At 33.1% G+C, this 18,724-nt stretch overlaps 2 protein-coding genes across 2 annotated transcripts in view; one reads left to right on the forward strand and one right to left on the reverse strand.

Annotated features, from left to right (window-relative positions):
- LOC123653965 (T-box transcription factor TBX6-like) overlaps nt 1–13,172 on the forward strand; it is a 37,654-nt gene extending 24,482 nt beyond the window's left edge. The window contains exons 4-5 of the mRNA XM_045589934.1: nt 6,514–6,654; nt 12,356–13,172. Of these exons, the coding sequence (XP_045445890.1) occupies nt 6,514–6,654; nt 12,356–12,844 (630 nt within the window). The 3' untranslated portion in view covers nt 12,845–13,172. The remainder of the gene's footprint in view (nt 1–6,513; nt 6,655–12,355) is intronic.
- A 3,340-nt stretch (nt 13,173–16,512) lies between these two features.
- On the reverse strand, nt 16,513–18,464 carry LOC123653966 (ankyrin repeat and MYND domain-containing protein 2). Its single transcript, XM_045589935.1, has 2 exons — nt 18,183–18,464; nt 16,513–18,093 (listed from the first exon to the last, which is right to left on the reverse strand). The coding sequence occupies exons 1-2, from the start codon at nt 18,381–18,383 to the stop codon at nt 17,113–17,115; spliced, it is 1,182 nt and encodes a 393-aa protein (XP_045445891.1). The 5' UTR covers nt 18,384–18,464; the 3' UTR covers nt 16,513–17,112.
- Nucleotides 18,465–18,724: the final 260 nt, after the last annotated feature.

Consider the following 18,724-nt stretch of genomic DNA (forward strand, 5'->3'; position numbering starts at 1 on the left):
TATGAAATGTATCAAATATTATCAATGTAACAAATATAATCTGACAGATTGAAGATATCGCTAAAAGAGTTACAAGAAATGGATTGATTAAAAGTTCGCAAAAGTAATTTTGAAGACAAAACGTATTGAAAATTTAATAAACAATAATCTCGTTTAACTCAATGTATATAAATCTATTAATATTGTTATTGCTTAATTTCCTTATTTATTGTAAATTCTATACTGCACTTAAATATCCAGTATAGTATTAGGTACTATTCAATATTTGTTATTATATTAGGTGGTAAAGTTATTTACACTTGTATATTTATTTATCATATATAAGGTATATGCTGCTTGTATACAACAGGCATATGTTAATTAAGTACTAAATGTTTTTTGAAGACAAAAAACTCTTAAAGTAAAATCTGGCTTAACGGAAGTTCAAAAAAGAGGGACATTTGTTTGACATGTTTGCCACTATCGCTGCAAGAAATCTTTAGGGTTAACATTTTAATACGCCGTTTTGAGAAGTCACTTTATGTAATGTTTAAATCAAGTTGTCACGATAATTAGAGCGACAAATATGCCGGTAATTAGACTGTAATAAGAACTTGTTTTGTATGACAAATTATATAAGTGATTTGTTGTTTGATGGGGCACATTATTTTCTGGGCAAAGACATTATTGCACTATTTGATAGATAGGTTATCTTATATAATATAGTTACGTACAAGGTTTTTAAATAATCAACTACATGTTCGTATATTTATAGCCTAGGTTTTATATTCAAGGATAAAATTAGAATGATTACTAAGCTAATATGTATGTTACATAACATTTTTGCGCCCCATCCCACACTTCTTATTTAGTCCTCTGCCCAAAGGTTGCCTGGAAGAGATCGCTGTATTAGCAATAAGGCCGCCTGTTGCAGCTGATGCAAATTTTATTTTTATATTTCATTTGTTATGCTGTTAAAACCTTGTATTAGTGTGCGAAAGCCAAAATAAATAAATAAATAAATAATTCACAGCAATATTTTCATTACTATAAATATCTATACTAATATTATAAAGCTGAAGAGTTTGTTTGTTTGTTTGTTTGTTTGAACGCGCTAATCTCAGAAACTACTCGTCAGATTTGAAAAATTCTTTCAGTGTTAGATGGCCCATTTATCGAGGAAGGCTATAGACTATTATTATTTTTTAATTAACGCGTGTGAAACCGCGGGGCACAACTAGTTTTATTAATAAAACAAATCAATGCTATTTTTGGGCAATAAGCAAAAAAATATAGATGCTATCACTAACTTCAATCTTCTTTGATCGAACGCGTATCATTTTGATGGACGAGCTTCCGAATACGGTGAAACTGTTATATTGTCCGTCTGTCAATCTGTCCGTGTCCGTTGATACGCCTGTTTGGATAGATATTTATCTAGTTTTTAGGCAAAAAACTTTATTAAAATAATTAAGTATTTTTTACCAAACGAGAAAGTTCAAATGACACAGATAAACAAAAGAAACTTATAAGCTCGACCATTACTTAAAAGTGTACCTTTAACTAATTTAAATAAAGTTAAAATGGCTCATCAAGTGTGCTTTTTGCTGTAAAATAATTTATATATTTGTAATTTATCAAAATGTATCGATTATTGCTCAAAGTTTAAAGTTGTTAAAAATATCAATTATCTGTTTTGTTGATACATTTAATTAGGCTATAAAAAGTGAATTTAATTAATTAAAAAAAAATACTAATCGGACTCATGCCCCATAAATGCGTAATGCGTAATTTGTTTTCTCCTAACTATGTTTTTGTCCTAGGTAATTAAGTTAGTCTTCGTTTCGTTTTATCTAAACAATTAAGAGACGAAAAAGTGTTTGCCGTTCTTAATCGTGCTTTTTAAACCTAGATAATGTTATCCGCCGACCCGCAGTGGAGCAGCGATTAAGGTTCAATACCAATATCTCCTTTCAATAACTCCTTTCTCCTACATGGAGAAATAGGCCTATACCCAGCAGTGGGATGTCACAGGCTAAATCGTACTAAGCATTCGTCGAGCGGACTACGCATATTGCCACGAAAGTCGAGTTCAAGTACTTTTGCGCACCCCCTACCGCACTATTTTTTCTCCCTTCCTATTTGGTGTATAGAGTGCAGTAATTGAAACATTTATATCATCTTAAGCTCGATAAATTTACGGTTATTTCGTTGTCTGTTTGATCAAAATTTAGTAACAACGTGGGAAATTTTGGCGAAAGCGTGGACATACTTTTACATTTTTCTTGTTTTGCTACTCAGAAAGTCAATTCTTTATTTACATTCTAGAGATTATACTCGTGCATATTATATTTCAATAAAAATATTTAATGATTACGTTGTTCTTTGTAATAAATATTTTTTTCATGTCAGTTCATGGAAACATAATAAAGTTTTTGAATTTTACTTATCTATAATATAAAAATGAGTCGCTGAATGTGTTGCTAAACGCAAAACTCGAGAACGGTTGGACCGATTTCGCTAATTCTTTTTTTAAAATATTCCTTGAAGTACGAGGATGGTTCTTACGGAGAGAAAAATTCTAAAAAAAATATTTAAATTTCCTGAAAAAGTCTAAAAACAACACTTTTCTATACTCCCATACAAAAGATTGGTAATAATACTTAAAAGTCAATTTGAACTTTAATACCATACGATAAAGTTTGTGTTAGGCGATACGAAGTTCGCCGGGTCAGCTAATATACTATATTAACGTATTTTAAATGGATTTGCAAAGACAAGTGGATTAGATACGTTAAGAGCTCGAAGCAAAAATAGAAGAGGAACATTATGATTGGACTGATAGTTCAATATCATAAGCATAGCATAATGTACACGAGAAAATACGTCTGAATAAATCATTAGTGTCCTACGAAGCCAAGTCAAACAAAATTGGTTTCGTGTTGTCAACAGTTTAAGATCAATATAACATCAACGAAAGTACAGGAACACCAGAAATTATACACTTTTACAATAATATCAAGAGCGCCAGTGACATTTTGGACCAAATATGTTTAAATATGAGTACTAACCGTAAAATTAAAATCTACCCGCTAGGCATACATGAACATGAAATTCACCGTTTTATAAAAATGACAAAATATTGTCAAAGATAGCGGAATTCATAAAAGACGCAGGCAAAATGGTGGACTTTACAAAGGGATCTTCCTATCTTACTCAGAGGAATGGAATTTCCAAAAATCATATTTTATTGGTAATGCGCCTTTTTTGTCAATAGTTAAAGACCAACAACGATGACTCAGATATTGTCAGTCAGTCAGTTAAGAAGTTTATTTATAAGACCGAACTAATGCTATAATATTGAGACAATTAACATTAGTTGCCATAAGACTCCTAACAAATAAACAAACAAGCAATTTAACATAATTAAAAACGGTCATATATTATTAGGTATTATTTTAACAATTCACACATTTTGCGCCAAATTATATTCAGAAATACTCATAATTTACAGCATAAGTAGATGTATATGAATTGTTAATGTTTTAATTTGAACTACTCGTATAAGGTTTATAGGGTTGCAGCTGACACTTCCACAGAACCAATTATTGAGAGGCTTTTGCAAAACACCGGATTACGATTATCTTTTAAACTATATAGATGCTTTTGAAAATTAAAATAAGTATTTTATATAATACATGATAGGTTCATGGTTCATTAAATGAAAACTTAAAAACATAAAACTGTATTTGTAAAATATATTCAAATATATATGTATGCATCTATATTTTTATGTAAACACGGACGTATTTATTTTTTACCAAATTATATACATAATTTAATATACCTACCTACTAGTAATAATATTGTCTTTCGTGTATTCCACAATTAGTCGTAACTGCTTAGACATTTATATCTCTATAGACACGTGTTTGTTTAACACGAAATGATACCCAAACGTACAATTTAAAATTGTTGTAACGTGACTTTGATAATGTATACCGCGTAATGCGAACGTAAATTTTTGTGTCTATATTAAGGAGTAATTACAATTTCGTTTTTGTAACATCTCTCTATATGACCTTTAATTATAGGGCTATTTACTTTTGTTAAAGTTGTTTTACAAAATTGGATTAAGGAATTGTAAAACATTCGCAGAACCAGTAACGCGGGGATGTAGCTAAACAAAAAGAGTATAATTTATTGGTTTCATAAATATAGTCTTACAATATGTATATTTAACTTTGGTGGATATAACTAATTTTTTTATTTATACGGAACTTACCGCTATTGTATTTTTGAAATTACCGATATTGTCACGCTATGTGGCATGATCTCGAGGGACTCTTACCCGTTTTTACTGTTACCATGACGTTTGCAACGTCGTCGAAATATCGGAAGTTTAAAATGATAATCGTGATAAGTCCAATACCTAAGTAAAAAAAGTTTTACAAGTAATTCAACTTTAATGTATTAAATTCGTAATCGAAAAATAGTTACTTTACTAAATTTATTCAAGTCACCAAAAACTATAGGGTAATTTTTAACATCTGTCAAGTGTTAAATACCCTTACAAGGTGCAGGAGTATACAAGCTTGATTGTGACTGTGGCCTCTCTTACATTAGCCAAATCAAAAGATCGATTAAAACTCGCTTTAAGTAACATATAATAATAATAATAATAATAATAATATTCATCATCATCATTATCATCATCATCATCATCATCATCATCATCATCATCCCAGCCTATCGCAGTCCACTGCTGGACATAGGCCTCCATAAGTTCGTGGCAAAAATGGTGTGAACTCATGTGTTTTGCCCATGATCATCACGCTGGGCAGGCGGGTTGGTAACCATATAGCTACAACATATACTAACTACTACTAGGAACATATAGCTGACTTAAATCACCGTTTCTACACTAATTCCGCAATTTGTGGATATAGTCTAAAGAAAGTCAGCCATTATATTAGATTTGATAAACTGCAGGTCCTCGCAAAAGAATACCGATTCCAACCAAGAATGATCCGTGAGGCTATTAAATTAAAAAAACATCCATTTTTTTATAGAGAAGATAGTTGGCCTTTACCACCTGCTTAGGATCAGAAATAGGACCCAGAAATCTAAATAATATTGACTTATTATTTAGATTTCTGTGGGATCCCATCATTAAAATTATTAAATCAAAAACCAAGTTTCTGTGTAGAGAGGACTAATTAAAATATTGATGTATATAGGGTAGTTTCGAATAACTGTTGCTATAAAGTATCCAAAACGTCGGACACAATAAAATCCGAAAAAGTTGTTTCATTATAATGAGTGGAATTCGCGTAAACATTAGAAAACAATGCGAAAAATTGTCCTTGGCACAAAGTAAAAATATTTAAATGTATACCATTGAGGAATATGCATTTGCATTTAGATATTGTGTCGGTATTCGTGTATTTTGTTTCATTATAAATTATTTACGTAATAAATAATGAACATAAATAATTGTCTTTTGTTAAGCGTGCTAACAAACATTTAACGAATAACAGCAGTTTTAAGGAAGATCACATTTCACCAGTAGCCGTCATAAAAAATGGGAAAGTCAAAAAAGTGTACAAGTGAAAACACAAAACAGAACCCTTTACGGCCTATGAGTCGGCGCCCGCAGGTAGCTGCCTCGAGTACCAGATAAGCTCTTGTACGAACGCCGCTTGTCGGCCGCCTACGAGCATGTCGCCAAATCTGTTGTTTTTTTTTTTGTTGCATATAATACGATTTTGCACTTCAACTTTTTTGGCGTGTTTGTGAGTTGTCATCTTGATGTTTTTTAATATGTATTGCAGAACGTTATATATTTTTTCTTGTTCGTAGCTGATATATATGTTACAAATATTCGTTTCATATTTTTACTGTAGTTTTTTTATATACAACTAGGTCGGCAAACAAGCAACAAAGTACGACTCAACTGATGGTAAGCGATTACCGTAGCTTATAAGCTGGAGGCTTGCAACACCAGAGGAATCGAAAACGCGTTGCCAACCCTAATTCGAGAAAATTCGAGCAGGAGTCGAACCTGCAACTACCCCAGTTAATCAGTTCAGTAGTTTTTAGATAAGAAATAAAGGTTTTTTATTTAAAAAAAATGTATCCATAGTGATGTTTATTGAGACTGAAAGCTTTTAGTAGTTCATACGAGCTTTGAAAATCTGATACGCGGTAATTGCAGAAAGTAACAAAGTTCGAAGGTATAGATTATGTTGGAAGATATCTAGTAGGTATATCTACCTATTTAACAAGATATATTTGATTTGTTTTAATTTAAATAAAATAATATTATTTTATATAATAGAATATAAATATTTAAAAATATCAATTAAATTTGGAAACGTTGTAATATGAAAAACTTTACGTGAATTTTCAGTTACTTGTTGTTAATACAAACAGTTACTTCTAATCACTATTAAAACCTTTTATATGTATTATCATTATTTTCTCGTAAGTGCAATATAGTATATATCATTAAATATAATAAATTGTTCACAGATGGTACTAACATCCATGCACAAGTACCGTCCGCGGGTCTTGGTCGTGCGTGCCCGCGATGCCGCTGCATTGGCCTGGGGCGCACCACACGCTTCGTTTTCCTTTCCTGAGACAGAATTCATTGCTGTTACTGCTTATCAGGTAAATATCCTTCAATATTAATTAATGGCGCTGACATGCTAGTAAAGAACAAAGTTAAATAGACATTCTCACAACGATAAAAGCGTTGATTTTACGTAATTAGGTGTTGTCACTGCTTACCCGGTAATTTCATCATCATCATTATCATCATCATCACTTCAGCTTCTCGCAATCCACTGCTGGACGTAGGCCTCCATTAGTTCGCGACAAAAATGGCGTGAACTCATGTGTGTTATCCATAGTCACCATGCTGGGTAGGCGGGTTGGTGACCACAGGGATGGCTTTGTCGCACCGAAGACGCTGCTGCCCGTCTTTGACCTGTGTATTTCAAAACCAGCCGTTGGAAGGTTATCCCACCATCGGTCGGCTTTTTAAGTTCCAAGGAGGTAATGAAACTGTGTTATCCCTTAGTCGCCTCTTACGACAGCCACGGGAAGCGAGGGGGTGGCTTCATTCTTTACTGCCGTCGGTAATTTAATTAAGGCTTACAACTATAAAAACTTATTCAGCCAGCTAGACAGCGCTGAGATGATAGTAAAAAATAAATCCATTTTTATAGCGCTTCTAGTGCTGATTTGATGGAATTCATTGATTTCACTGCTTACTCGTTAAGTATAATTTAATCTTAAAACAGTTTATACTGCTGGCCGAATAAAGCCCGCCAGTCAGCACCGATATGCGAAAAATGAAAAAAAGTCTTTGTTAACATTTTTCTTTCGCTAAACTCTAGATTTAGTTCTCAAAAGTTTTGTTGTGTTGTCTGCTGTATCTGCTTTATTATCATTTATGATGTTTTTATAATTACTTCTATAATATATATAACTATCTTTATGCTTTGTTTGTAATATATTTGTTGTGTACAATAAAGTATAAAATAAAATAAGTAAATATATAAATAATTTATAATCTGTAATTAATAAATAAATGCAATCTATTGTCGTGAAATTAATAATAACTGTGTTTGTTCCCAAACGAAAAAAAACCGACTTCAATTAAATCGACAAGTAATTACAACGTAGGTAGACGAAAAAATAGTCAAGTAAATACGCGTTATCAAAGATTACTGAAAAAAGTGTTATCAGATCTCGATGAAATTTAAATTTGACCACATGATAAACATCAGCTATCGATTAAATTTAAAATTATCAAAATCGGTACACCCAGTAAAAAGTTATGCGATATAATACAACGTGGATCGACGAAAAAATAGACAAGTAAAAACGCGTTATTAGATATAACTCGAAAAGTACTTGTCAGATCTCAATTAAATTAAAATGGGACCAAATGACGTTCACCACCTTTCGATTTAAAAAAATTGTTGAAATCGGTCCACTCAGTCCAAAGTTCTAAAGTAACATACATAAAATAAAACAGTCGAATTGAGAACTTCCTCCTTTTTGGAAGGTGGTTATAAGTGTGTGTCAGCTTCGACGCACGACTGGAGTTTACTCCTTCAATTCGACTGTCTAAATTGGTACAAAAAAGGCTTACTAGTCTAAGGAAAAGACTAATACTGTATCAAATGGTAAATAAACGAATCAGATAACGCCATCTATGATTGAGTTACGAGAAACGTAACGAGGTCATTCGTTCAGTGGATTTTACCCCTCATATTTTCTCATACCTTACATTTTTACTGAGGTAGGGCACAGCAGGAATTTCCTGCTCAAAATATGGAGCAGCCCGACTGGGGTAGTACCTCGACCTTACAGAAGATCACAGCAAAATAATACTGTTTTCAAACAGTATTGTGTTACTGTTGGTGAGTAAGGTGACCAAAGCTCCTGGGGGGATTGGGGATTGGGTCGGCAACGCGCTTGCGATGCTTCTGGTGTTGCAGTTGTCTATAAGCTACGGTTACCATCAAGTGAGCCGTACGCTTGTTAGCCGACCTAGTGACATAAAAAAAAATGAAAATCGATTCTTAAGGAGTTCTTCTTCATTCTTAAGTCCATTAAACTCCAAAAATAACACACAAAATATATAATATGTACACATCCTATACCGACGATTTTAAGGTGACTCATCTTTTTAAATTTAAAATTTTAACACATGTACGTGAGACAGACGAATAGATAAAATACCCAGACATAGACGAATTTGTTTAAAAGACTTTTTTTGTACAGTTTAATCAAATTTTAAAGTTTAAACTTATTATAAAATATAATTATAATTATAAGAAATAATTGTGTTTGCTCGCAAACGAAAAAAAAACCGACTTCAATTACATCGACGAGTAATACAACGTAGATCGACGAAAAAATAGTCAAGTAACAACGTATTATCAAAGATTACTCAAAAAGTAGTTATCAGATCTCGATGAAATTTAAATGTGACCACATGATAAACTTCGGCTTTCGATTAAATTAAAAATCATTAAAATCGGTAAACCTAATAAAAAGTTATTGGGGAATTTCAAGAAGTTCCCTCGATTTCTCTGGGATCCCATCATCAGATCCTGGTTTCCCTATCATGGTACTAAACTAGGGATATCTTCTTTCCAACAAAAAAAGAATTATCAAAATCGGTACACCTAGTAAAAAGTTATTGCGGATTTTCAAGAGTTTCCCTCGATTTCTCTAGGATCCCATCATCAGATCCTAGTTTCCTTATCATGGTACTAAACTTGGGATATCTCCTTTCCAACAAAAAAAGAATTATCAAACTCCGTACATCCAGTAGAAAGTTATGCAGTATAATACAACGTAGGTCGACGAAAAAAGCGTCAAGTAAAAACGCATTATTAGATATAGCTCGAAAAGTAGTTGTTAGATCTCAAATAAATTTAAATGGGACCAATTGGCACACACCACCTTTCGATTAAAAGAAAATTTGTCGAAATCGCTCCGCCAAGTCAAAAGTTCTGATGTAACATACATAAAAATACAGTCGAATTGAGAGCCTCCTCCTTTTTTGGAAGTCGGTTAAAAATAAATATATAATATAATTTCAAATTTCTGCAGTGCTTTTTTATGAGTTTACGTAAGATCTGAACTACTGTAACTATAATTAATTATTATAATTATACTTATAATCAAATTTATTTTTTAATTTTGTTTAAAATTCAAAAAATTATGTTTTAAAATTCAAAAAAAAATACGCAACGCTTTTATAGGTGATTAAAACAATTAAAGATAGAGTATCTAAAAAATGCAGTAATTAATCATCGTCGATGGAGATTGTAAGCAAAAAGTTCTAATAACAAATTTGTAGTTTGCAATGGCAGTATAAAAAATATACCTAATAGTTGTTAATGATTTCTTGATTATCATTTACTATAATTAAAAATATATAATTTTGATCAAAATAAAATAAAAAATTAGGAAATTAATTTTAATTATATTAATTTTAATAATTACTTAAATCTATAGATTGTATTCAATTGGGTTGTTTTTCATTGATCGATTACCTACAATAAAAAATTAAGTAGTCATTTAAGACATAATCCGACACCAATAGTGTTTACTGATACAACCAACCTCATATTGATTACAGGTGTTATAAGCACGTTATGTCCGGTCAGGAATTCCCTATATGATAAAATCTAAGACTATTCCAAGAAAACGTAGTGTGTTTCGCTGAATATAGTGATTCGCACTTAAGAGTACGGACCAATTTTTTTTTTAAGTTAAAGGCGCCAAAGCTTTTACACCCGTCGAGCAAAAAAAAATAGATTGCATTGGCGACGAACGGTCATCAATAGCTAACAAAACAAAAGCTAATTTAAAATCTTACTGTGACGTTTGTTAGTTTCGTATGCTTTATGTTAAAGTAGCAGTATGATGATTCATAACAGTTAACTTGGCGTTGATATCTCAAATTGTTTTTAAATATTGGCCACTTGGGGTATTTCAAATACGACATCTCTTAGTAGACTTACTTCTATGGCTTTCAAAATTTCCTGTGGTTATCCTTGTTACTTTACTATACCTATAGAAATTAATGTGATTTAATAAACATTGTCAACGTAATAGATACTGTAAAGAAGCTGAGCCCTCCCGCAGTCTAGTTTTCTTACACTAAGCTTTTTCTTTTGACGCTCATTGCAGCGTGTCTTGCATAATCCATCGTCCAGTAATTAGGACGCGGCGGTTCCTTTGCCCAGCGTTTATTTAATGTTGACTGCAGCGAGGCGCGAACAGCTTCTCGCGTCCATTTACAATTACAATTAAGACGACCGGCCGCTTTGTGGGATAATCCGGGAATTGTCCGCCTAACGGTACCCCATTGTGGACAAGTACTGCCGGCGGTGTATCGTTGCACATTACCCTCGCTCGAACGGACGCTTCGCCGCCAACTTATTGTAGCAAATTATCATCGAATTAGAAAATCCTCTTTTGCAGTAGCCGACGCCTATTTAATAGCGTAACTAGGTGGCAGAACGATGCGATTATTACAAAGGAATTTACCGTACTACATAAATAATCGTAAAATATTCGTACCAAATCAATCATAACGTCTAGACGTGCCTTTCGCAAGTTTGTAAATCTCCTGCCGATTATTATCATTTTACTGCTCTCAACCGATAACCAAATTTGCTCTGATCCTAATTACACATCCCTAAAAAGCTGGCGACGAGACGATCTCTTATACGTGAAATAGTAACGCAAAAAGTAAAAGCAACTGCAAGTTTGTGACGTGACGTAACGGCCGACAGGGCGGAGCGGGGGCGGCGCCTGGCACGTCTCAAGCACTCGTTTAAACAAACCGACCGACTTGAGAAGTTCTCAAAAGTGAGATCGCAGCATACTTTTAGCGAACCTTCCTATGGCGGAATGTTGTTTAGTTATCTGTTACTACGTTAAGTAAACGGCACCCGCCGGCGCCGCCTTATCACATCATGTAAACAGCCATTTACAAGTGACTCGACGTATCAACACGGGGCTATTTGCAGTTGGATTTTGCTATCTAAACTTTGATATCAGTATCGAAATGTGCACTCTTGCTACAATTTTTAAGCGACGGTCATTTAGACCATTCTGAAAAACTTGCTCACAATTAAGTAAACGTGACTATTTCAAATATCATATTACGGGTTACGGATAGTTATTAAGCTAGCATGCTGGCGCCGTGGTTTGGTGGTGCTGGAAATTGTCGCCGGCAATCGCGCGACGGGTGGGCGACGGCGATACGCATACATGGCATGCTAATTGGCCTGTCGCCAAGCTTGCACCGCCACATGTGCAACAATTATCCCTTACAAGCTATTAGAGACGTTGGAGATGTATGCGGAAACGGATGTTTGAATTGCAACACACCGAGATAAGAAAGTTCCACGTAAACTTGTATTCATAACGTGATTGGTTGAAGATATTAAACTTATTAAGACCAAAAAAAAACGGTACCTATACGAAGTTTATTATACAATAAAATAAAAAAAAAATTTATGACTCAGCTATAAAATTTTAAAAACCAAATCCAATAGAAAATAGACAAAATTGATCGTCAGGTTTTGATGTTAGTTGAGCCTTACGATTATGTAGTTATAATCAAAATGAAATAAAAAACTTACTCGCGAAAGAAATATAATTAAAGTAATTTCAGAATCGTGACGGTATGCGAGAATGTTAGGAACTGACCAATCGCTCTTAATTTTTTATACCTACTTTTATTACTCACTAATAACTTAATCATATTATAACTTAATTTATAGATTGATAAAACGTAGCAATTATTATAAATTTTATTTTTTGTTCACAGAATGACCGGATCACGAAATTAAAAATCGATAATAATCCGTTTGCAAAAGGTTTTCGCGCGTGCGGTCAGTCAAAATGTAAAAGAAAGAATGTTGAAACAGACACTAGTAGCACAGAAACACCGACCGAGTCTTCGGATGCAAAACGACCATGTTCCGACGCCGCTTCTTCATGCTCAGAGGAAGGAAGCTTGCGCTCATCATCGCCACGATCCCCACCGCTAGTTGAGTCACCGGCGCCGCTTGTTGCACCGCCAGAAGCTTTAAGCCCTCCTCCCACATTCTACCCACCGGAAATACCGTATATGCACCCCTTGAATATGCCAATGCCTCTAGGAATGTGGCCTGCAAGTACAATTGCCGGTAGTTTTTTGGGATCGTCTTGGAGCTCACTACCTCCCCCACCTCCTAGTATGCCCTCACAACCAAATCCAGCTCCGTGCCGACGGGTGAAAAGCTTTACTATTAGAGCTCTGCTCGGAGAAGGCTGACAAATTTTATTCATAATAGCGTCGGGCATTATTCGCAATACTTATATTGATTTGTAAATATGTTTAGATAGTTATTATTTTCACGTTACTTCCTACAGCTACCTCGAGATTTTATTACGATAAGGGTCAATATATTTTGTATGTGATAAAAGTGCCTTAGCGAACATAAGTAGTAGGTAAGTATAAGAGATATAATGTTACAATGTCGTCTATCTTTTAAATTTGAAATAAATTATATTAGTTTGTATGCATTCTTTTTAAGCTTCTTGTACAAAATGTAAATATCAAAAATATTTTAAATTGTAAATTAGTAAACTTTAAAAAAAAAAATTTTTTTGTTCATTTTTTACTCTAATAATAATTTGATGAGTTTTATATAGTAAGCACCCAGGTACCAAAATCAGAATCAAAAACAGCTTTATTCAAATAGGCTCCAAGAGCACTTTCGAATCGTCATTTTACAAATTAAAACTTTAAAAATAAAAAATTAAATTTGTAGAGGTAAACCTACCACCGATTCGGAATGTAGATTCTGCAGAGAAGAATAGGTAAGAAACTCCGCAGTTACTCTTTTGAAAAATAATATATAAAACATGAAAATTAGCAACATGTTGCATAAAATACAGCGTAACTAAGTCCACACATCTTTATCAACTATGTAGATAATCCTACGCCGAGTAATAAGCTTTATCTATTAATTTTTTTTTGCACCTACTAGGTAGATACTACCCGTAAAAACTTTAGGCTTAATTACTTTAAATAATTATTTTATAAGAAGTTAAAAAATGAGACACTAATCTTAATCAAAACTATTCATCACCATCACTTCGGCCTGTGTATTTCAAAGCCAGCAGTTGGATGGTTATCCCGCCATCGGTCGGATTTTTGCGTTCTAAGGTGGTAGTGGAACTGTGTTATCCCTTAGTCACCTCTAACGACACCCACAGGAAGAGAGAGAGTGGCTATATTCTTTACTACCGTAACCACACAGCGAATATATCAATGATTATCACTAATTTAAGCTTAATTTTGTGTTTTTCAAGATCACTAACACCTATAAATGAAATTTATTTAGGTACCTATATCTCAATAATTATAGTTTCTTGCTTAAATAGGATTTATCTTCAACTTATTGACTTTTATTATTACTCCTAACACCTAACCTATTGTTCTTTTTACCCGACTTCAAAAAAGGAAGAGTACTCAATTCGATCGTATATGTGTGTATATATGTATGTATGTTCGGGGATAACTCCGTCGTTTATGAACCGATTTTCATAATTCGTTTTTTGTTGGAAAGGAGATATCCCTAGTTTGGTACTATGATAAGGAAACTAGGATTTGATGGTGGGATCTCAGAGAAATCGAGGTAAACTCTCGAAAATCCGCATAACTTTTTTACTGGGTGTACCGATTTTAATGATTTTTAATTTAATCGAAAGCCGATATTTATCATGTGGTCACATTTAAATTTCATCGAGATCTGATTACAACTTTTGGAGTAATCTTTGATAATGCGTATTTACTTGACTATTTTTTCGTCTACTTACGTTGTTTTACTTGTCGATATAAGTAATTGAAGTCGGTTTTTCTTCGTTTGCCTGCAAACACAATTATTTGGTTACAAATCACTATAATTATTGTGTACGGTAGATGTTTTTGGAAAAAAAAACAATTATTAGTGTTGGATTATCCGTTGCTTTCATAAATTGTCAATTGAATATTTGGCAAAACGAATCTTTTAAAAATAGAATCTTAGGTATTATAATATTATATTAACACTATGAGAAAGGTCCACGACTTATCAAATATTCTTCTATCGTTGTTTTTCGGTGCATTAAAATGGTATTAACGAAAACCGAGTTACTCCTTCATTTATCCTAACTTCCTACAATTATTAGTTTCAGGTTCGACTCCCGCTAGAATTCGCACTTATAATAATATTTATTTTTACCACGCTTTTATTAGCTTGGGTTGTATGTATGTATGAAAGTAGGATAATGGAATATATAATGGAATCTTTGAGCATAATTTTCACCAACTTCCAGAAGTTTCATTAATTTACAACTTTGCACACGTATCAAGGACCAATGCAATAATTCAATAACAGTTTCCCAATATCGTTATTAGGACCGCCAGGATTAATAAATGAATAATAATGACGCCATCGATCACAGCCATGGATTGTACCTGTTGCACTGACGGTTGCGGGTTCGATCCCCGCACACGACAAACATTTGTATTGGCCATAAAGTTGTTTGCCGTGGTTTGTGCAGTCCTTGTAGGACTCTCCACCGTGCCTCGGAGTACACGTTAAGCCGTCGGTTCCGGTTGTTATCATGTACACGTGATAGCGATCGTTACTCATAGTTGGGAATATATCCGCCAACCTGCATTGGAGCAGCGTGGTGGATTAAGCTTTGATCCTTCTCCTACATGGTGAACGCCACGTTTTTTACTCTGAATTGAATTATTTTCTTAATAACTTAAATTTTATTATAATTTTATTTCGAAGTAATTAATTATGATTGATTGTTCGATCTTCTACTACTGTAATATAAACTCTTTGTAATCAAAAAAATCTTTTTTTTTAATGTCACTATGTCGGCAAACAAGCGTACGGCTCACCTGATGGTAAGCGATTACCGTAGCTTATAGACACCTGCAACACCAGAAGCATCGCAAGCGCGTTGCCGACCCAATCCCCAATCCCCAGGAGCTCTGGTCACCTTACTCACCAACAGCAACACAATACTGCTTGAAAACAGTATTATTTTGCACGACGATGTGTGATGTTATAGAATTATTTAATTATACAATTTTAACAATCTGATTTAAAATAAAAGTAGGTAAATAAAATAAAGACAAACATTTTTGTACGATTTTATTTTTATTATTACTAAAGTGAATGCTATACAATTACGTGACAAATACACTGGATACAACAATAAAATGCAATAATTATTATTTATTTCACATTATCAGATAGAGAAAAGTCATAGAATATAAATTGAAATGTTTTGGTACATCTTGACATCAATTTTTCTAAATAAATTTAACGTTAGTCACGTTTGGTGTTATAGATAAGACACAACAATTAGTTTTTTTTTTAATGAAAGAAGAAGACACAACAATTAGTTTTTTTTTTTTAATGAAAGCATCATTTTTTTAAACTTAATTTACAATGTTTGTATCTACTTATATCAATAAGAGAAAAACCATCCATTAAATAGGAAACACGAAAATTACAACACAAATTAATGTGATAATCTTAAAATCTAATATATAAAATTTTCGTGTCGCGGTGTTTGTAGTTAAACTCCTTTGAAACGGCTGGACCGATTTTTATGAAATTTTGTATGCATATCAGGTAGGTCTGAGAATCGAACAACATCTATTTTTCATACCCCTAAGTTATAGGGGGGGGGGGAATGAAAAGGTTAATAAAATATATGGCAATACAACGTTTGCGGGGTCAGCTAGTATAATCATAAAATATTGTGATTTTAATGATTTTCTGCATTGAAATTAATTATGAGAAATATGTATACTATACAATATCACATAAAGTGTAATAACATGTCAATTAGTTTTTAATACATATTCTAATAATCAAATAATGCTCGTAATTATTATCAACAAGAGAAAAAATTGTATTTATAACAAACATTATAATTTATTTATTTATTGCTCTTCCAAAGCGTACAATATCTTTCAGTGTCAATATTGTAAACACTTTTAAATGCATGACATACTTTATGGATGGTCTCAAACAATTGAAGCTATAAATGTTTCTAAATGCATGTGGAATACAAATTATGAATTACACAACACGATATGAAATTTGTGCCTATACACTAACCTCACCAGTAAAATGTTGAAGGGCAAGTAGACAATTTCAATCATGTACCAGTTATATTATTGAATTGGTGACTTTTAATGTCTTCTAGCAAGTGAATAAATACTTAAGCTTGGTGTGATTAAGTTAGTTAAAATATCTTCTCTTATGTCAATATATTAACAAAACAAAATAATAATAATAACAAATTTTACAAAAAACTAAAACAATTTTTTTTTGTTATAATGTCAATCAAATTTATGTTTTTGATTATTGGAAAATGTTTCTAACTTTGTTCTTTTAAAGCAAGTGTGATTTTAAAATGGAAGCTCTTAAGGGACCAAATATCTAAGCTCATACTCATTAATCTATCCTTGCCCTTATCTTTAGATTTTATAACCAATGCTTTCACTTCAGAATTAAATATGAACTATCCGGCAACAAGATTCTGTAGTTCGGAGGTGATCTCGGCTGCATCAACGGGTTTTGAGTTAGCTACGGGAACACTCAATTCTCTGTTACAAGCTTTTTTATGTACAAACCAATGAAGGCGTTGACATTCCCTATCACAGTATTGAACAGTTTTACATTTAGAGCACTTCTTTGCTGGTTTCTCTTCACCACAGGTGCTACAATACGGAATAGCATCAACAAATCCTCTCTGACCGTTTAATGTACAGTTAATAACTGATAGTGCAGGCGGAGGGTCCTTGCTTGTCAGTGAACTTACCATTTGATGGAAAGTTGTACATTCTCTATAAGGAAATTCACGTACACAATCTTTTAGAAATGAATCCATCATATCTAATGAATATCCATCTTTTCCAGGTTTCAACAGCTTCTTAGAGAAAACTTCAACAACATCATGTTTCTTATCATCTTTACTTTCAGTACTAGGTTTTTGCTTGTCTCTTATATTGTTTAATTCTTTTATAATGTAAGCAAGATAATGATATTTGAATGCCATCACTTCGTTTGTATCACTACCCCTTGTCATTTCTTTTTTACAAAGCATGTCTAGAACTTTACTTACTTTCTCAGCATTTTCTAACAATGCAGGCATATGTTGAAGATTTAATGCTAACCTTACAGGATGAATGTTGACACCAAGTACAAATTTATGAAGAGGTTCTACTAAGAATGGTTGCAAGTAGGGTTCTATTTGCTGTCCTTGAGACGTTGCGTAGTAAGAGATTTCATTCCTTGGTATATAGTTATTAATAGTAGCTACCGTGTGATGGTTACCAACAAATGCTGCCATTTGGGACGCGGTCCGCCCAACGGAATTTGTAGCCGTCGGCTTAGCTCCAGCATCTAAGAGCAATTTGCACACCTCTGAATTTCCAGAAAGAGCACCAAAATGTAAAGCAGTGTAATTATATTCATGTTTGCCGGAGTTCACGTCCGCACCCTGTAATTGCAACATTAAACGGTAAGTTCTTATAAGAAACCATCGAAAACTGACTTATTTTACTTTTTTATTTGGTCACTATTACTTACCCTATCAAGAAGCAATTGCACCATTTCTTTATTACCCTTATAAGCAGCGTGCTGAAGTGCCGTCATACCATTTTCGTCAAAAAAATCGACGCTACCCTTATGTTGAGCGAGGATATTCTTAAATTCCGTCAGGTCACCTTGGGCGATTGTATTAAAAATGGTTTTCTCAGGCAAATTAGATTCTTCCGATTTGTTATCCATGGTGGTTTGGTTTTTTTTTTTTTTAATCCAATAATATTAAAAATATTTTAATAAGTTCACTATAAAACACGCTGTCAAACTTAATAAGCAGATCGCAATTGTCATGTATGTCACATTCATATTCATACTATCTTTTTACGTCAAAATGATGACCAAAACTGAATTCCAGTCAAATAGCTTGTCATAATAAGAAACAAAATGAAATGTTCTATTTCACTCTCTATTTACAATAGATTTTACGAGTTATGTATAATAGTGTAGGGTAGTGTATAATTTTCAATAATAATGAGTAAAATATTATTGATTTTAAGTTCAATACCAGCTAAAAATATTCACAAAAA

Source organism: Melitaea cinxia, chromosome 5, assembly GCF_905220565.1.
Source record: "Melitaea cinxia chromosome 5, ilMelCinx1.1, whole genome shotgun sequence".
Lineage (NCBI taxonomy): Eukaryota > Metazoa > Arthropoda > Insecta > Lepidoptera > Nymphalidae > Melitaea > Melitaea cinxia.

What these genes read in the sequence shown, in the direction of transcription:
- LOC123653966 (XM_045589935.1), bottom strand. Translation starts at nt 18,383, where the DNA reads ATGGATAACAAATCGGAAGAATCTAATTTGCCTGAGAAAACCATTTTT. An exon ending in TGCAATTGCTTCTTGATAGG is followed by an intron (nt 18,094 to 18,182) that starts GTAAGTAATAGT and finishes TTGCAATTACAG; the next exon opens with GGTGCGGACGTGAACTCCGG.